Source organism: Myotis brandtii, unplaced genomic scaffold (assembly GCF_000412655.1).
Source record: "Myotis brandtii unplaced genomic scaffold, ASM41265v1 scaffold687, whole genome shotgun sequence".
In the NCBI taxonomy this organism is placed as follows: Eukaryota; Metazoa; Chordata; class Mammalia; order Chiroptera; family Vespertilionidae; genus Myotis; species Myotis brandtii.
Genome location: NW_005370687.1, coordinates 1022711 through 1041488, shown reverse-complemented (window position 1 = coordinate 1041488; position 18778 = coordinate 1022711). Strand labels below are relative to the sequence as shown.

Sequence of the window (18778 nt, the reverse complement as noted above, 5' to 3'; positions counted from 1 at the left end):
GATTGCTGGCTCCGCCCCCCGCCCAGGCCTGACGCCTCGGCCAGAGGGGTCAAGCCTGGGCAGGGGAACCCCATCTCCCCCCGATCACCGGCTTCTGGGCGGCTCCTGGGGCTTCTGGGGCCGGCCTGCAGCTCTCGCTGGCAGCTGCGCTGTCCCGCCCTGCCTACAGTATGCAAATTAGCCGCCATCTTTGTTGGCGGTTAATTTGAATATTGCACTGATTAGCCAATGGGAGGCATAGCGAAGGTACGGTCAATTACCATGTTTGTCTATTATTAGATTAGATATATAAATGCCCTAGAGCAAAGCAGAACCTGAGGCGAGTTGGGGACTGTGTTCTCTGATGAGTGCTCTGAAAAGATGAAAGAGGAGGGAAATGCTGAGGACAGCCTACAGAATCACACTGTCTCAAATAGCATAGTGGAGTTTGGGATGAGTAATTCATATAGCCACAAGGTTGAGAAGCCATCTGAAAGAAGGTATCATGATACAAACCAACAGCATAAAACCCTTAATTCTATAGTTGCAAGTCTCCAAAACTTGGCTTGGCACACAGCAAGCTAATAGTAAAACATGCATATTCAGGAGAGATTCAGGCACAGAAAAAGCATTCATTCACAAAAGCAACATTAGACAAAACAAATTAAAAAATCCTGGTTTGTTAAGGCAGACACAAGAAAATATCAAAACTCAGCTTAGAGGTAATATTTAGAATGTATAAGATAATCTTTTCAGCAAAACAATTTAATAATTACACAAAACTTGTATATATAACAACAGTGTAAGAGAAATTAATATGACTAAAGTCATTTAACTTCTCAGCTTGTTTGTTCACTTATATGGACTACAAATATCTATTTTCCATATATAAATAGAAGAACCAAGAGGTACTGATTTTCTTACAAGACCATTGTGAGATACAACAAAAAAAAAATAACACATGCAAAAATGTTTAACTACCGAGTGAAAAAAATATAAAGTGTTTTAAAAGGAGGAAAGCTAATTCAAAAAGTGAAATGAACTTCAAAAAATATCTTTACTACACACTGGAACACTATTTGTATGTAAAAACAAATCCTTGCCTGGCCAGGTGGCTCAGCTGGTTGAAGTGTCTGTCGCCCATACACCAAAAGGTTGAGGGTTCAATCCTCAGTCGGGATGAGTGTGAGAGGCAACGGATTAATATTTCTCTCCCTCTCTCTCAAATAAAAAAAATCAATAAACATATCCTTTGGTGACAACAACAAAACAATGAATCCTTTTGAACTTTGCAAAGTCTTCTTGTTTTCCTTTAAAAAAGTATTTTAAATTGTTATTAGCTAGATTTAGTATACTGAAACATTATATTAAAATAACACATTTGTATACACTTAGAAAAGAGAAACCGCCTTTTGGAGTCAGATAACTTGGACCTGAACCACAGATCTGCATTTACTTATACATATGATACTGGGCAAGTAATTTACCTAGCTGGGCCTCAGTTCACCATCTATAATCTGGGATTAAAAATAAACCTCAAGCCCTGGCCCATGTGCTCAATGGTTAGCGCTTTAGACCTCACACCAAAGGGTCATGGGTTCCATTCCTAGTCAAGGGTACGTGCCTGGGTTTTGGGTTCAATCCCTGGCCCCAGTCAGGGTGAGTGTGGGAGGCAACCCATTGATGTCTCTCTGACATTCATATTTCTTCTCTTTCTCTCTCCCTCCCTTCCACTCTCTCTGAAAATCAATGGCAAAATATCCTCGAGTGAGGATTTAAAAAATATATATAACAAAATAAACAAATAACCTCAAGCTATGAAATAATAATTTATCTGTAATGTTTGTCTGGGCCTCAGTTTCACCATCAATAATCTGGGATTAAAAATAAACCTCAAGTTATGAATGAAATGAGAATTTAACCATAATGTTTGGCACTTAGTAGCCTCAGTAAACATTATCCACCTCCAGACACACACACACACACACACACACACACACACACACACACACAAGATTTTCAAAACAGTAAATTTCCCTTCATATCATTCATCCTTGTGGCCTCACCTTTAATACTCCTCTATCTTTTTTAGAGGTAATATCCTCTCCCTGTTCAGCAACAGCTGCTGCTGGGTTTTCTCCATTGTTTTTGGCACCTTCATCAGTAGTCATTGTCTTTTATAAGTTGAAAACCTGTTGAGAAGAAACATATTTTAGGAAAAATATCACTTCCTTATTCATCATAAAATGCTCCCAGTAACTGAGCATTTATGACCTGACCTAAGATTTACTTAGGGGCAATAAGGTTAAACAATGAAAAACAAAACAAAACAAAAAAAAAACCCACAAAGAACACTGACTATGAGCACATGTTGATATCATAAGGCATGTAAATAAAACATCATCCAACTCTTCAATTTCCCATCCAGCTCTGGTCCCAAATTAGACAGCAGTATAAAGTAGGCTTGGTAGTGATTATATTCCTTAACATAATTACACTTTGAGAACCAGTGCTTTCAGAACTTTGAAAACATCCTTTCCCTACAGCCATATTCTTGACAGAATTAAGAACTTATCAAGTGATCTGATAAGAGAAATGTCAATCTAATCATTATCGGAAATAAACAGGCTTTGGAAGCTGACAGATCCCAGCCCGAGTCCTAGCTCCAGCAATATCTGTTTGATACTTGCAAACTTAATATCACACTGAGCTTCAGTTTCACATCTGTAAAATGGACACAGTACATTGCTCACACAGTTACTATGAGACATTAATAAGAAAATGTATGTTAAGAGATTAGCACTGAATCAGAACTTAAAAATATAACCATTTATTATGATTATTATTAGGTCTTCTATAGAGTCACATCTTTCATTTCTTGCTCAAAAAAACCTACAGAATGAGGTTCTTCCCTAGCGTGATATTCAAGGTCCTTCACAGTCTGATCCTAATCTATCTTTCAGGTCCAGCTTGCACTACTTTCTTTAACTTTTTAAAATGCAGCTCAGGCTCTAGCCAAACCCAGACCAATTCCTCTTCCATAACAATCCCTGTGCTTTCCTATCTCCAAGCTTTTGTCATTCTTTTTCTTCCCCAAACATTCTCCCCCTTCAAATGCTCCCTCTAGCATATCAACCTTGACCTTATACTTGGTGGTGGTCTGCCCTTTTCTATACTTCCTTAGCTCTTCCCTTGATTTGCTGTCTAAAACATATTCATAAAACAGATTTGTTGGACTTAAAAGATCCTTGAGAGGATGGGCTATACTTTTGTTTATATATAGACTAGTGGCCTGGTGCATGAAATTCGTACACTCAGGGCGGGGGAAGGTGGACCCAGCCTGGCCTGTGTCCTGTCACAGTGCGGGAGCCCCACAATCCATTGTCCCAAAGAGATAGGCCCCGCCCACCCATCCAGGGCTCCTCCATGGATTGCCCCAAAGAGGTAGGCTGGAGCTGGGGGAGGCCTGCAGATCCGGGCTAGGCCTCGGCGGAGGCCTGCAGATCTCCACGCACCTGCGAACCCCTGGCTGGGCCCTCGGCAGAGGGGCCTCTCCACGCGCCTGCGGACCCCCGGGCACAGGGGAGCAGGGACTCAAGCCGAATGTCCCCGGGCCTATTGCCAGGGGTGGGGACGCGAGCCTCATGTCTCTGGGCCAGTGCAGGGGGCGGGACGCAGCCTGCTGATCGGTTGTTATGTGACGGCATCCCAACCGATTTGCATATTATCCTATTATTAGATAGATTCCTTAGAATGTCTCTAACTTTCAAATTAGTAAGACAGAAAGGACAAAGAATTTGGAGCTCCTTTCAAGCTATTTGATGTTGGCTACTTTAACTTCGTATAAGCCTTTTTCCCCTGCCTGTGTAAGTAGAATAACAGCAATATGTACTTTCACAGAGTGATCTTCTGTATTAAATGGTATAATGTGTATTTTTAAAAAATATATTTTTATTAATTTCAGAGAGGAAGGGAGAGGGAGAGAGATAGAAACATCAATGATGAGAGAGAATCATCAATCGGCTGCCTCCTGCACAGTCCCTATTGGGGATTGAGCCCGCAACCCAGGCATGTGCCCTGACCGAGAATCAACTGTGACCTCCTGGTTCATAAGTTGACACTCAATCACTGAGCCACACCAGCCGGGGATAGTGTGTATTTTAAAAGTCTACTATCCCAATGTTAGCTCTTAGTATTATCCGTCACCCAAATGATGGACATTTTTTTCATGCAAGGCAAATCAGTGTTACCAAAGGCTAATTAATAGATGAAACAAAGCACACCTCACTAGTTACTGCCATGATTAATTCCATACTGCTCTCCTGGTTGAGCAGGGAAAGTCAAGAATTAGTCACTTCTATAGCTCTTCCATAATAGGCTAGAAATGAATGCACGGCTTCCTAAAGTCACCTGCTGGATCTTCTTCCCTACACAGTCAAAAAGAGCTATTTTACACTTGTGAAAATGTCTCAGAACAACTAAAACTACATTGTAGTATTTTAACTCATTTCCAATTGACCTAAATTTATTTCAGTGTCAACAAAGACACAAATCAAATTTTGCTGCCCCCCCCCCAAAATCTCAAAGAGAACACCAAAAACCAGGGGCTAACCCCTTTTGCTTTATCTTCTAGTACAGTTTATGCCAAATACAAAAGATCCAAATGCTTGGCACAGGATAAGGGAAAGGCCAGAACAAAGCGCTCTCAAACAAACAACAACAAAAATTAAGTATCTGGTTGCATGGGATGCTTGGCTGATAATTAGGAAAAGTGGATGAACAGGGCTTAGTCTCAGTCCCTAGAAACCTACTTCTTAGAACAGACTTCTCTGATGCACAGAAACTTGTAGAAGGCATCTCTAAAACGAGGGGTAAAATCTTTTAACTATTTTGGAGGTCATGGATTACATCTCTGGAAAAATACATACACACAGGGGTAGGATGGGAGAGGGAGAGGAGCAGCTGCTTCACAGATCCATCAACAGAACCCCAAGGGAAATCCTGAATTAAATCAATAAGCAAATTAAAACCACCAGGTGAAAGGTTATTAGGGAACAGGGCAGTCCCATGTCTCAAAGCATGAACCTACAGCTGACTTGTTATTAAAAAAAGGAAAAAGGGCTTTGCAATGAAGTGATCTGACAGATGTACTCTTAATACAAGTGATCTACATCACAATCAAGCTCTGCATCACCAATAATACCACAAATTGATATCACTATGCCTCCTGATATGAAGTAATGAAAAGTCCTACCAAAAATGCTTAACCTGAAACTAACCAAGAAAAAAAGACAAAATTAGGTTGTGAAACATTCTACAAGACAACTGGCGTAGACTCCTAATAATGTTAATATCATTAAAGACCAAAAAACTAATAAACAAACAAACAAAAGGTGGGGGCGGGGGGGACTGCTCTAGTTTAAAGGAGACTAAAGAGACACAACAAACTCAATGTGTGGTCCTGGATTAGGGGACAAAAGTTATAAAAGTACATTTGGGGAAGAATTAGAAAAATTTGGAAAAACAGACTGTATATTAGATTACTATTATTATTGTATAATGTTAGATTCTGGAATCTAGAATGTGATACAGTACTGTAGTCTTATGCAGAACGACATCCTCATTCTTCAGAGACATATGCTGAAGTATTTAGGGTGAGATGTCACAAGAAGTCTGACATTTACGTTCCAATCATTTAAGAAAAAGCATGTGCGAGCATAAATATTGCAAAAAACAAAACCAAAGCACCGAGAAAGCATGTCTATAATACATCCAAAGGCAATGCTTTTCTTTTGAATGTTCATCATTTGGATCAGCTCAATTTTTTAATGCAAGTATTATCAATCAAAAAACATTTTATTGTGGGTCCTAACCCTGCCCTTTGGAAATAATGGCTTTCTAAAGTTCAAATAAATAGAAAACTTGTATAAGCTGATTTGCTCTTCAATCTCGACTTCAAGGGATGCAATGCAAGTATTCTTCATAATCTCAGAGAACAGTTCTGAGTAAAACGGAATCCATATGAAGAGGGGTAACATGAGTAATTAAAATGCAAAGATAGCCCTGACCGGTTTGGCTCAGTGAATAGAGCGTCGGCCTGCGGACTGAAGGGTCCCGGGTTCGATTCCAGTCAAGGGCATATACCTTGGTTGCGGGCATATCCCCAGTAGGGGGTGTGCAGGAGGCAGATGATCGATGTTCTTCCCTCATCGATGTTTCTAATTCTCTATCCCTCTCTCTTCCTCGCTGTAAAAAATCAATGAAATATATATATTTAAAATAAAATAAAATAAAATACAAAGATAAAACAACTTTTGAAGACAGATAAATGTGGAAGAATAAAGAAATAAATTGAACTTTCCAGTATTTCTCTTTAATTCCAGTTATGCCATTTGGGATATAAATTTTTGTAAGCAAACAAAATAAATTATTTTAAAAAGAAACTTTTTCTTTGATCTAGTATTATATGAAAAAAGACAGGCCCTGTCCGGGTGGCTCAGTTAACTGGAGCGCCATCTGGTACACGAAAAGGTTGTGGGTTCGATTCCTGATCAGGACACATACCCAGGTTGCAGGTTCAATCCCCAGTCAGGGCGTGTGTGGGAGGCCACCGCTCAATGTTTCTCTCTCACATTGACGTTTCTCTCTCTCTCCTTTCCTCTCTAAAACTAACTTGAGCCGAAACCGGTTTGGCTCAGTGGATAGAGCGTCGGCCTGTGGACTGAAGGGTCCCAGGTTCGATTCCGGTCAAGGGCATGTACCTGGGTTGCGGGCACATCTCCAGTGGGGGGTGTGCAGGAGGCAGCTGATCGTTTCTCTCTCATTGATGTTTCTAACTCTCTATCCCTCTCCCTTCCTCTCTGTAAAAAATCAATAAAATATATTTTAAAAAAAATAAAATAAAACTAACTTGAAAAAAGAAAGAAAAAAGGCAGTAAAAACAGATGATTCCTAAGAACATGTAAGACACATATACTTCTTGAGAAGTCCCCCCCGCCCTTTTTTTTTCTTAAGAGAGCCTTTTCTTTTTTCTAACCTAGGTTTATTCTGGATTTAAAATCACTATGTAGCTACGGTTATTAATCTATGATAAAACTCGCTGTTCTGAACCACCGAAGGGGAGAAACTGCAACCCAGTACAGCAGAGAGGAACGTGCAGTTCCTTCTGTTATGGACATGCTAGATAAGCACATACTCTCCAATGTGCCAGTCAGTAAACACCTGAGACCTAACAGAAAAATGAGAATACGCTTAAAATTTCATCAACAGTACACTGAAAGCGACAGTTAACATAATTAAATTGTCATATTCCCCCAAATGAAAAGTCACTTTAAAGCTTTTTCCATTAATTTCCCATGTATATTATTTACTGTGTTAAATATTATTCTCTTTGCTAAAATATCAGTCGGTATCTTGTACTATACTGTCCTCACAAGAGAGTTTTCACAAAAAAGAATACAGGAACTGCCTACTTTGTTAGAAGCATAGAAAATGACAGCACCATTCTAAGTACCACAGATGTCTGGGCCATAAAGCCTTTCAGCCTCCTACAACTAAAACACAAAAGAAAGAAAGAAAACATAAGAAGGAGGTATACCAGGGCTTGGAAGTGAATGCAATACAAATGCATCCTAATTTTGAAAATATCCATGTAAGGATGAATTGGAAAGCCCTCATTTACTTTCAACGCCAGACCTTTCTCAACCATTTAAGTCCAGTAACACAGTAGTGGCAGTCAGGAGTTATCTATTTGTAGACAAGACATATGCACACAAAAGAGATAAGTATGCACGCAGAGGAAACCAGATCAAATATAAAGACAGACAATACAACTATATAAAACTGCACACTATTTATATTTACCTACTTTCCTCCACATTGGGGTGGGAATGAGGAGATGAACAATCCTATACATGCTCATCTTTTTTCTCCTTTAAAAAAGAAACCTTTGAGAAGATATACAAATAGCCAATAAGCACATGAAAAGATACTCAAAATCATTAGTCATAAGGAAAATGCAAATCAAAATCACCATGAGATACCATACCCATTAGCATGGCTATTACCAAAAATGGGAAAACGAGAAATGCTGGTGAGGATGTAGAGAAACTGGAACCCTCATGCTGGTGGAAATGTCAATGGCAGAGCCTCCATGGAAAAATTTGGTTGTCCCTCAAAATGTTAAACATAGAATTACCATATAATCCATCTATTGCACTCCTAGGTATATAACCAAAAGAAGTGAAAGCACCCCCCGCTGGGTGGCTCAGTTGGTTGGAGCGTTGTCCTGTACACCAAAAAGGTTGTGGGTTTGGTCCCTGGCTGGGGCAGTTAGATACGAGATGCAACCAATGGATGTCTGTCTGTCTCCCCGCCCCCCTTCTTCTCTCTAAGAAATCAATAGCATATCCTCAGGTGAGGATTAAAAAAAGAAGAAGAAAAAGAATCGGGTAGCCAACGCGGGGAAAGAACACTATAAGAAGGAGACATATGAGTTGAAAGTTGAAAGATAAGGGGTCATTCACCTATTCATTCAGCAAATATCTACTGAGCATCAACTATGTGTCAGGTAGTATATTCTAGGCAGTGGAGATGCAGTGTAAACAACAAAACAATTTCTATTTCCATGGAACTTACTTAAATTTTTATAAGAGTGAAGACAATAGGAGTGAGTCTCCACTACTTGTTCACGTTTTTGATTTAAAAAAATTAATTCCTACCTGTGTCACAGGGGTATTAACTTGGGTTGATTCACTAGGGCCAAACAGTTTGATTCCAAGTCTGATGATGATTTCTAAGAACAAGCCAGCAAGGTAACATATGACAAAGGTCTGTAGACTATATATATAGGTGGAGAATGTATCCTATTCACTTTTGTACCCCCACAACCTAGTATAAATAAATGACATACAACAGACACTCAATAAACACTGGAATGAATTGTGATTTCCAAAAGCAGTCAATATAAAGCTGGCAAAATGCCAGGCACTCTGAGCAACCAGTGCTAAAATATATTACCAGTGGACTATATTCCTTCTCTAAATCTACTCTGAAAAATCTAATCTGGAGAATTACACGGTACCTGAATGTTCAACTATAAAAATAATATTCTGTTCTAATCAGGAGTGGTAATTAAGAAACCCTCGCATAGTTAATGTATCTCAGAAGTGCACTAAAAGTATATGTCTGTGCATACATACACATAGCAGATTTATCTTATTATTTTAGTTTGGCATTAACATGGGCAGTCAAGAACAGAGGACCATACCTAGCTGTCAATCCCTGAACACAACAGTCCCCCCTTAAATGTAGTTTTGCTTTCCACGGTTTGTTACCCACAGTCAACTGTGATCTGAAAATAGTAAATGGAAAATTTCAGAAACAAATAGTTCATAGGTTTTAAATTTCACACCGTTTTGAGTAACGTGATGAAATCTCCCATAATCCTGCTTCATCCAGCCTGGGAACGGATTCTTCCCTTTGTACAGCATGTCCACATTGTATATGCTTCCCATTCGTTACTTAGTAGCCATCTCTGTTACCAGATTGACTGCCTTGGTACCGCAATCCCTGTGTTCAAATACACTTCTTTTCCTTAATAATGGCCCCAAAGCACAATACAGCAATGCTGGCAATTGGGATATGCCAAAGAGAAGTCATAAATTGCTTCCTTTAAGTGAAAAAGTTTGAGAGACCACATTCACATACCTTTCTTTTTTTATTACATCAGACGGATAATGTGCCAAAGTTGTACATCTCACACAAAAGCATGAACACCCAATCATCATGCTTATGAACTACAAAAAGATCGCATTCACATAACTTTTATCACAGTATACTGTTATAATTATTCTATTTTATTAGTTACTGTTGTTAATCTCTTATTGTGCCTAATTTACAAATTAAATGTTATCATAGGTATATATGAATAGGAAAAAACACAAGTCTATGCTGGGTTTGGTACTATTTGCAGTTTCAAGCATTATACATTAACTAGCAACTGGAGGAAGAGACGGTTCAGAGAGCTGGAATGCAGAAGAAACTAACTTAGCATAAATATTCCATATAACATTGCATCCTCTTATAATATTCTCATTAAAGCACTGTAATATAAATTAAGCAAATTTAAAACATGGCTTCACTATGTTTCCCAAGCTCCATTATATGTCCAAGAGAAAAACTGTACAAGAACATCATTTTGGTTCTGTAAACAAACCCTTAGCCACTTAAATCCCTATCTATACTAATAAAAGGGTAATATGCTAATTAGGGCAGATGTCTTCCGGACATCATTCCAGACGTCCATCCGGACAAAGCTGCAGCTGCTGCCCGAGGCTCAGGCAAGCTGTGGATGGTGGCTGCTGCTGTGAGGGCCCGAGGCTCAGGCAAGCTGCGGTGGCTGCAAGGGCCAAGGCTCAGGCAGCTGCGGCAGCTGGCAGTGGCAGCAACAGAGGTGTGATGGGGGCGTTGCCTTGCCCTGATGGGCTGCTTGCCTCCCCAGAGGGAGGCCAGACTACGGCATCAGTAGGACATTTTCTGAGGTCTCCTGGACTGTGAGAGGGGGCAGGCCTGGCTGAGGGACGCCACCCCCCCCCCCAAGTGCACTAATTTTTGTGCACCAGGCCTCTAGTTATAGAAATAAGCATAAAGGACAGAAGAACAATCGGGACTGAGGAGAGAGGAAGAGAGTGCTGCTCTCATGCTTGGTGACCAGAGCCTCTGTCTGGGCATAGGGTTCTGAGAACCAGTGGGTGTTCCATTGCAGGAGAGACTTAGAGTTTGGGGAGAAGTCTAGGGACAAGTGAAATCTATTCGGCTATAACAGATTCTAGGCAGGAAGAAATAAAGATTTATTTTTTATGTTTCCTACCATCTCTCAAACTTCTCCATTCTCAGTTGGTACCTTCCCCTGTATGAAAATCTAGTTACTGACCAGTGAAGTTTGTAAATGTGACTGACTTCACCTATTCCAGGTCAGGCTCTTAGGGCCTGCAAAGGTGACAAGTTAATCTTATAAATTAATTCTATCAGCTAGAAAAAGATTCGTCTATCTCACTAAGTAAACACCCTCTTGAAGTGACTCATATATTCCACAGCTCCAGAACAAATTTCTAATTAAAGGGTGTATGTGGTAGAACACTAAAACATGCCTAAATATAAACTCAGATCTATTGGTAACTAGCTATGGAATCTTTGACCCTCATTCAGTTTCTCCAACTGTGTATTTCAGGGGGTTGGCTAGAATGATATTTAAGGTTTATTCTAATGCTAATCTTTTCTATTTAGAATTACTTTTAAATTAGTAAATACATGTTTTACTTGATGGGAAAATGAGGTTTGAAATGTAGAAGGAAAAACAACTCTCAAGGAATGGAAAAAGTTATTTTGGTATTAAAGAGTTTACTTTCCATTGCAACCCTTTGGCAAACATTACTAATTCTGAGCTTTACCTCTGCCACCACCCCCTTAGATATTATACTGGTTTTCTATAGCTGCCATAACAAATAACCACACGCTTAATGGCCTAAATAATACATATTTAATGTCTTACACTTCTGGAGGTCAGAAGTCAGAAATGGACCTCACTGGGCTAAGAGCAAGGTGAGGCCCTGAGAGAATCTATTTCCTTACCTTTCCCAGATTCCAGAGGCCACCCAGATTCCTCATGGCCCTATTTCTCCATTTTCAAAGCCAGCAATATTGCATCTCACTGATCATTCTTTTGCAGTCACATCTCCCGCTGAACACAGCTGGGAAAGTTCCTTTAGTTTTTAAAGAATCAGTGTGATGACAGCCCAGACTCCAAGATGGCGTCAGTAGTACCGGTGAAGGAGAAGAAACTCACAGACGTCAAATTAGGGGAGCTACCAAGCTGATATTGATGTGGGATTTCACCCCTAACAACATTGCTGGAGAGTTTCAGGAGCTTTTCAAAGAGGTTACTACCAATATCACAACAAGTATGTCAATGTGAAGAAAGGGAGCAACTTCCGTGTTTTTCAGCTACTGCCATTCTTATAAGGAACTCAAACATGAGGGGAACGCAAGTACCACTGAAGAGGGCCCAGTGTGGACTCCACAATGACTATGAGCTTTGCCAATGACCTCTTAATCCTTTCATATCCTAACTAACACCTAGTAAAAGATGACCTGCACTGGGGGAAAAGAGTCTCTTTGTGATTATGTCAGGCCCATCTGGGTAATTCAGGATAATCTCATCTCCAAATCTTTAACCTTAATCACAACTGCAAAGCCCTCTCTTCTCTATAATGTAACTATTAACGAATTCCAGTGATTAGGATGTAGACATCTTTAAGGAGCCATTATTCTACCTACCGTAGATACCTAGTCATCCAATCAAGGTCATAAGAATTTCTCCCAAGCCTAGAGTTCTGTTGATTTATTCCGTTTTATACTTAGGGCTCTACAACATCCTTTGTTTTTCTCTCCCTTTATTTACTTACTAGAGGCCCAATGCGCGAAATTCATGCAAGAGTAGGCCTTCCTTCCCCCGGCTGCCGGCACCAGCTTCCCTCTGGCACCCGGGACCCGGGCTTCCCTAGCAGCCCCAGCTTTGTCCAGAAAGTCATCCAGTTTAATTAGCATATTGTGCTTTTATTATTATAGATCATCTAGTTGGATAACAGCATTCTAACCTACAATAAAATTATATCTTACATTTGGTACTTATCATTCTGAAAATTCCCTCAGCCTTTCAGAAAGCCCAAACTGGAACATTCATTTAGTTTCTCAACCTATAAAATTAAAAGCGTAATATGCTAATTAGAGCGGATGTCCTTCCGTCCTTTCGGACAAAGCCAGGGCTTCGAGGGAAGCCCGGGTCCTGGGTGCCTGCCAGAAGCTGCTGCTGGCAGCCGGGGGAAGGAAGGCCTACTCTTGCACGAATTTCATGCATCGGGCCTCTAGTTTTGTAATAAGCTCAAATTTTAGGTAAACTTGGTATACACAATACATGTTTTCCTACCTCATCAAACTTAATCACTGGAAAAGTATTTAAAAAATTATTCTGAGTTCCTTACATAATTCCAAAATTTGAACAGCATGTTATAAATGTTGAACATACATGAATATTTTTATAGATTTAGTGGCTTATACTTAATAAACTATACATAAAGTATACAATTTGGTAAGTTTTGACACATGTATATATATCCATAAAGCCATCACTATTAGTACGATAATGAACATATTTGTCACCCACAAACGTTTCCTGTGTCCCTTTATAATTCATCCCTCACCAGCTCACATCTCCAAGCAATAACTGATCTGCTTTCTAAATAGTTGTATTTTACAGAATTTCATATAAATGGAATCATGTCTTTTTCCCCATGGCTCCTTTCTCTTACGGTAAATTATATTGAAAATCAAATACATTGTTGGGTGTATCAATCGTTCATTCCTTTTTACTGTTGAGTACTATTCCACTGCACGAAGACAGTGCCAAGTTTGCCTGTTGATGCACATTTTGATTATTTACCTATTGATGCATTTGTTTTTAATTTCTTTTACAAATAAAGCTGCTGTGAATATTTAGGTACAAATCTTTATGTGGTCTTATACATCTATTTATCTTGAATAAATGCCTAGGAGTGAAATGGCTAAGTCACAGGGTAGATGTACATTTTGAGTCTTTAAGAAAGTACCAAACTGTTTTCCAAAGTGGTTGTACCATTGTGCATTCCCACTAGAAGTGCAGGAGTTTCCGTTGCTCCTCATCCTCACCAGCACTTGGTACTGTAAGGCTTTTGAACCGAAGACATTCTAATATGTATGTAGTGGTATCATTGAGGTTTTAAACTGTATTTCTCTAATGACAAATGATGTTGATCATCTTTTCATGTACTCATTTGCCATCCATATAGCTTCTTTGATGAAGGGTCTATTCAAATCTTTCGCCTATTTTTTACTGGGCTGTTTTCTTTTTTCTTATATATATTTTTATTGATTTCAGAGAGGAAGGAAGAGGGAGATATAGAAACATCAATGATGAGAGAAAATCATTGATCGGCTGCCTCCTGCACGCCCCACACAGAGGATCGAGCCCTCAACTCGGGCATATGTCCTAACCAGGAATCAAACAATGACCTGGTTCCTAGGTCAATGTTCAACCACTTAGCCACGCCAGCTGGGCACTAGGTGGTTTTTTTAATTACTGCGTTTTCAGAATTCTTTATATATTCTGAGTAGAAACATTTGAGACTATTTTCTCCCAGTCTATGGCTTGTCCTTTTAGTCTCTTAAAGATGGCTTTTGAAGACATATTCCTAATATTGATATAGCTTAATTTACTTTTTTTCTTTTGCAAATCATGTTTTTAGTGTTATACTTTAAAAATTTTTACGAAACCCAAAGTCACAAATATTTTCTTACAGAAATTTTATAGATTTGAGTTTTACATTTAGATCTAAGATCAATTTTGAATTAACGTTTACATATGATGCCAAGATATAGATTAAGGTATGAATTTATTGTTGCTGTTTTTTTGTATGAATATCAAATTGTTCTACCACTATTTGTTGAAAAGACCTTTTCCCACTTAATTGCCATGGCACCATACTCAAAATTAATTGACCATATTTATTTCTGGACTCTTCTGTTCCATGGATATATCTGTTTATCTTTATACCAATACCAATGTTTTGATTATTATAGATATAAGTTTTAGAAATCAGATATTGTTAAGTCCTCTCTGTTCTTAATCAAAACTGTTTTGGCTATTCCAGGTTCTTTGCATTTCCATAGAGAATTTAAAACCAGCTTGCCACTTTCTACAAATAGCCATCTGGGATTGTGATTGGGATTGTACTGAATCTGTATCTTTAGAGCAGCGGTTGCCAACCTTTCGGACCTCATGGACCACGTGGCCCGCAGACCACCGGATGGCGACCACTGCTTTAGAGAAAATTGACAATAATGAGTCTTTCAATCCTTGAACACATTTCATTTAGGTTTTCCTTAATTTCTCTGAGTAATATTTTATAGCTTCCAGTGTATAGTTCTTACATGTTTTATGAAATGTATCCTTAGGTATTGAATATTTTTATTTTACTGTAAATGATATTCTTTTAAAATTTCAACTTCTGGCCGAAACCGGTTTGGCTCAGTGGATAGAGTGTCGGCCTGTGGACTGAAAGGTCCCAGGTTCGATTCCGGTCAAGGGCATGTACCTGGGTTGCGGGCACATCCCCAGTAGGGGATGTGCAGGAGGTGGTTGATCAATGTTTCTCTCTCATCGATGTTTCTGACTCTCTATCTCTCTCCCTTCCTCTCTGTAAAAAATCAATAAAATATATTTAAAAAAAAACAAAACAAAAATAATAAAAAAAATTTCAACTTCTGGCTGTTCATTTGCTAGTATATAGAAAGGTAATTAAGTCCTTCCACCGTGGCAGCCATTGAGCAGCAGCCATGGCTCTGCACTACCCCATGGCCATGGGCTTCAACAAGGGCCACAAAGTGACCAAGAACGTGAGCAAGCCGAGGCAGTCACTGCCATGGGTGCCTCACCAAGCACACCAAGTTCTGCAGGACATGATCTGAGAGGTGTGTGGCTTTGCCTCCTATGAGCAGCACACCACAGAACTGCGCAAGGCCTCTTAAGGACAAGAGGGCCCCAAAATTCATCAAGGAAACAGTGGGGACACACATCTATGTCAAGGGAAAGAAAGAAGAGCTGAGCAATGTCCTTGCAATCACGAGGAAGACAGCAAGCAAGAAGGACGGAGCCCCATTCCCTGTGTAATAAAATCTGTCCACAGAAGAAAAAGGAAATATAACTGACTCTTCTATATTGATATTGTATCCTACAACGTTGCTAAGTGCACTTAATTTTTCTAGTAGCTTTCTAAAAATAATTATAGTAATCACATCATCTGTGAATAAAGAGTTTTACTTCTTCCCTTCCAATCTGGATGCTTTTTATTTATTTTTCTTATCTGACTGCACTGGCTAGAAACTCCAGTACAATACTGAATAGACGTGGTGACAGGTGGACATCTTGCCTTGTTCCTGATCTTAGACAAAAGGATTCATTTTTCAACATTAAATATGATTTCAGATATTGGTTTTTCATATTCTTTATCGGGATGAGGAAGTCCCCTTCTACTTCTAATTTGTTGAAAGTTTTCATCAATAAAGAATGTTGGATTTTGTTAAATGCTTTTTCTGCACTTACTAAGTAGATTACATGCTTTTCCTTTTTCATTTTAACATGGTACATGATGTTGATTTTCAAACATTAAACCAATCTTGCATTCCTGTGACAAATCCCATGTGGTCATTGTATTTTATCCTTTTTATATGTTGCTGCAGTCAATTTGGTAAAAGTTTGTTTTAAAATTTGCAACTATGTTCATGAAGGATATTAGTCTGTAATTCTCTTTTTTTGCAATGTATTTATCTGGTTTTAGTATCAGGATAACACTAGTGTTATAGAATGAGTTTAAGAAGTATCCTCCCTCCTCCCCACCCCCACTCCCCCCATCAATTTTATGGAGTAATTTGTGTAAAATTGGTATTGCGGGCACATCCCCAGTAGGGGATGTGCAGGGGGTGGGTGATCAATGTTTCTCTCTCATCGATGTTTCTGACTCTCTATCTCTCTCCCTTCCTCTCTGTAAAAAATCAATAAAATATATTTAAAAAAAAACAAAACAAAAATAATAAAAAAAATTTCAACTTCTGGCTGTTCATTTGCTAGTATATAGAAAGGTAATTAAGTCCTTCCACCGTGGCAGCCATTGAGCAGCAGCCATGGCTCTGCACTACCCCATGGCCATGGGCTTCAACAAGGGCCACAAAGTGACCAAGAACGTGAGCAAGCCGAGGCAGTCACTGCCATGGGTGCCTCACCAAGCACACCAAGTTCTGCAGGACATGATCTGAGAGGTGTGTGGCTTTGCCTCCTATGAGCAGCACACCACAGAACTGCGCAAGGCCTCTTAAGGACAAGAGGGCCCCAAAATTCATCAAGGAAACAGTGGGGACACACATCTATGTCAAGGGAAAGAAAGAAGAGCTGAGCAATGTCCTTGCAATCACGAGGAAGACAGCAAGCAAGAAGGACGGAGCCCCATTCCCTGTGTAATAAAATCTGTCCACAGAAGAAAAAGGAAATATAACTGACTCTTCTATATTGATATTGTATCCTACAACGTTGCTAAGTGCACTTAATTTTTCTAGTAGCTTTCTAAAAATAATTATAGTAATCACATCATCTGTGAATAAAGAGTTTTACTTCTTCCCTTCCAATCTGGATGCTTTTTATTTATTTTTCTTATCTGACTGCACTGGCTAGAAACTCCAGTACAATACTGAATAGACGTGGTGACAGGTGGACATCTTGCCTTGTTCCTGATCTTAGACAAAAGGATTCATTTTTCAACATTAAATATGATTTCAGATATTGGTTTTTCATATTCTTTATCGGGATGAGGAAGTCCCCTTCTACTTCTAATTTGTTGAAAGTTTTCATCAATAAAGAATGTTGGATTTTGTTAAATGCTTTTTCTGCACTTACTAAGTAGATTACATGCTTTTCCTTTTTCATTTTAACATGGTACATGATGTTGATTTTCAAACATTAAACCAATCTTGCATTCCTGTGACAAATCCCATGTGGTCATTGTATTTTATCCTTTTTATATGTTGCTGCAGTCAATTTGGTAAAAGTTTGTTTTAAAATTTGCAACTATGTTCATGAAGGATATTAGTCTGTAATTCTCTTTTTTTGCAATGTATTTATCTGGTTTTAGTATCAGGATAACACTAGTGTTATAGAATGAGTTTAAGAAGTATCCTCCCTCCTCCCCACCCCCACTCCCCCCATCAATTTTATGGAGTAATTTGTGTAAAATTGGTATTATGACTTATTAAAATGTTTGGTAGAATTCATTAGGGAAGTCATCTGAATCCAGTGTTTTCTTTGAGAGAATTCAATTTAACAGATATAGGATTATTTAGGTTATTTGTTTCTTCTTAAATGAGCTGTTATTTTATGTCTTTCAAGGAATTTGCCCATTTCATCTAAGTATCGAATGCATTGGAATAAAGTAATTCATATAATTCTCTTAGCCTTTTAATAACTATTGAATCTGCAGTTTAATCAACTGCATTCATTCCTGATATTGGTAATTTGTGTCTTCTCTTTTTCCTAATCCAGCAGGCTATTTAGGCTTATCAGTATTGGTCTTCTCAAAAAGCCAGCTTTTTATTTCATTGACTTTCTCTACTATTTCCTGTTTTCTACTTCAATGTTTTTGGCTTTTTAACTCATTTTTTCTGCTTACTTTGGGCTAAACTGCTCATTTTTTTTTTCTAGTTTCTTAAAGGTGGAAGCTGAGGACATTAATTTGCAACCTTATTTCTCTAATTTAGTACTATAAATTTTCCTCTGAGCACTTGCATTGCTATAACCCACAAATTTCATGTTGTTTTCATTTTCAATAAGTACAATAATGTATGTTCTAAATCTTTGATTTTTTTTCTTTGACCCATGAGTTTCTTAAAAATGTATTAGTGTCTAAATATTTAGGGGTTTTCCAGATATGTTTCTGCAATTTTTAATTTAATTTTCTTTTGGTCAGATGACATACTTTTTATGATTTAATTTTATTTTTTTTTAAATTTTTATTTATTTATTTATTTATTTTTATTTATTAAATTTTTATTGTTCAGATTACATTTGTTCCTCTTCCCCCCCCCCCCCAAACCCCCCCCCCCCCCCTTCCCCCCCCCCCCCCCCCCCCCCCCCCCCCCCCCCCCCCCCCCCCCCCACGCG

The 18778-nt window shown here is 38.8% G+C and overlaps 1 protein-coding gene and 2 pseudogenes across 9 annotated transcripts in view; 2 read left to right on the top strand and 1 right to left on the bottom strand.

Moving 5' to 3' along the window:
- Positions 1 to 18778, bottom strand: part of FKBP5 (FK506 binding protein 5) — a 131358-nt gene that overhangs the window by 54090 nt on the left and 58490 nt on the right. For 4 of the 9 annotated variants that reach the window (XM_014529594.1, XM_014529596.1, XM_014529600.1 and 1 more), the window contains exon 2: positions 2046 to 2171. In XM_014529594.1, coding sequence (XP_014385080.1) covers positions 2046 to 2150 — 105 coding nt within the window. In that variant the 5' untranslated portion in view covers positions 2151 to 2171. Of the gene's footprint in view, positions 1 to 2045; positions 2172 to 4262; positions 4287 to 4790; positions 4816 to 6123; positions 6148 to 7842; positions 7926 to 8699; positions 8869 to 9247; positions 9332 to 18778 lie in introns of those variants that run through there. The other 5 variants (XM_014529592.1, XM_014529593.1, XM_014529598.1 and 2 more) reach the window with 5 other exon arrangements.
- On the top strand, positions 15335 to 16504 carry LOC106723978 (annotated as a pseudogene).
- LOC106723977 lies at positions 16679 to 18615 on the top strand (annotated as a pseudogene).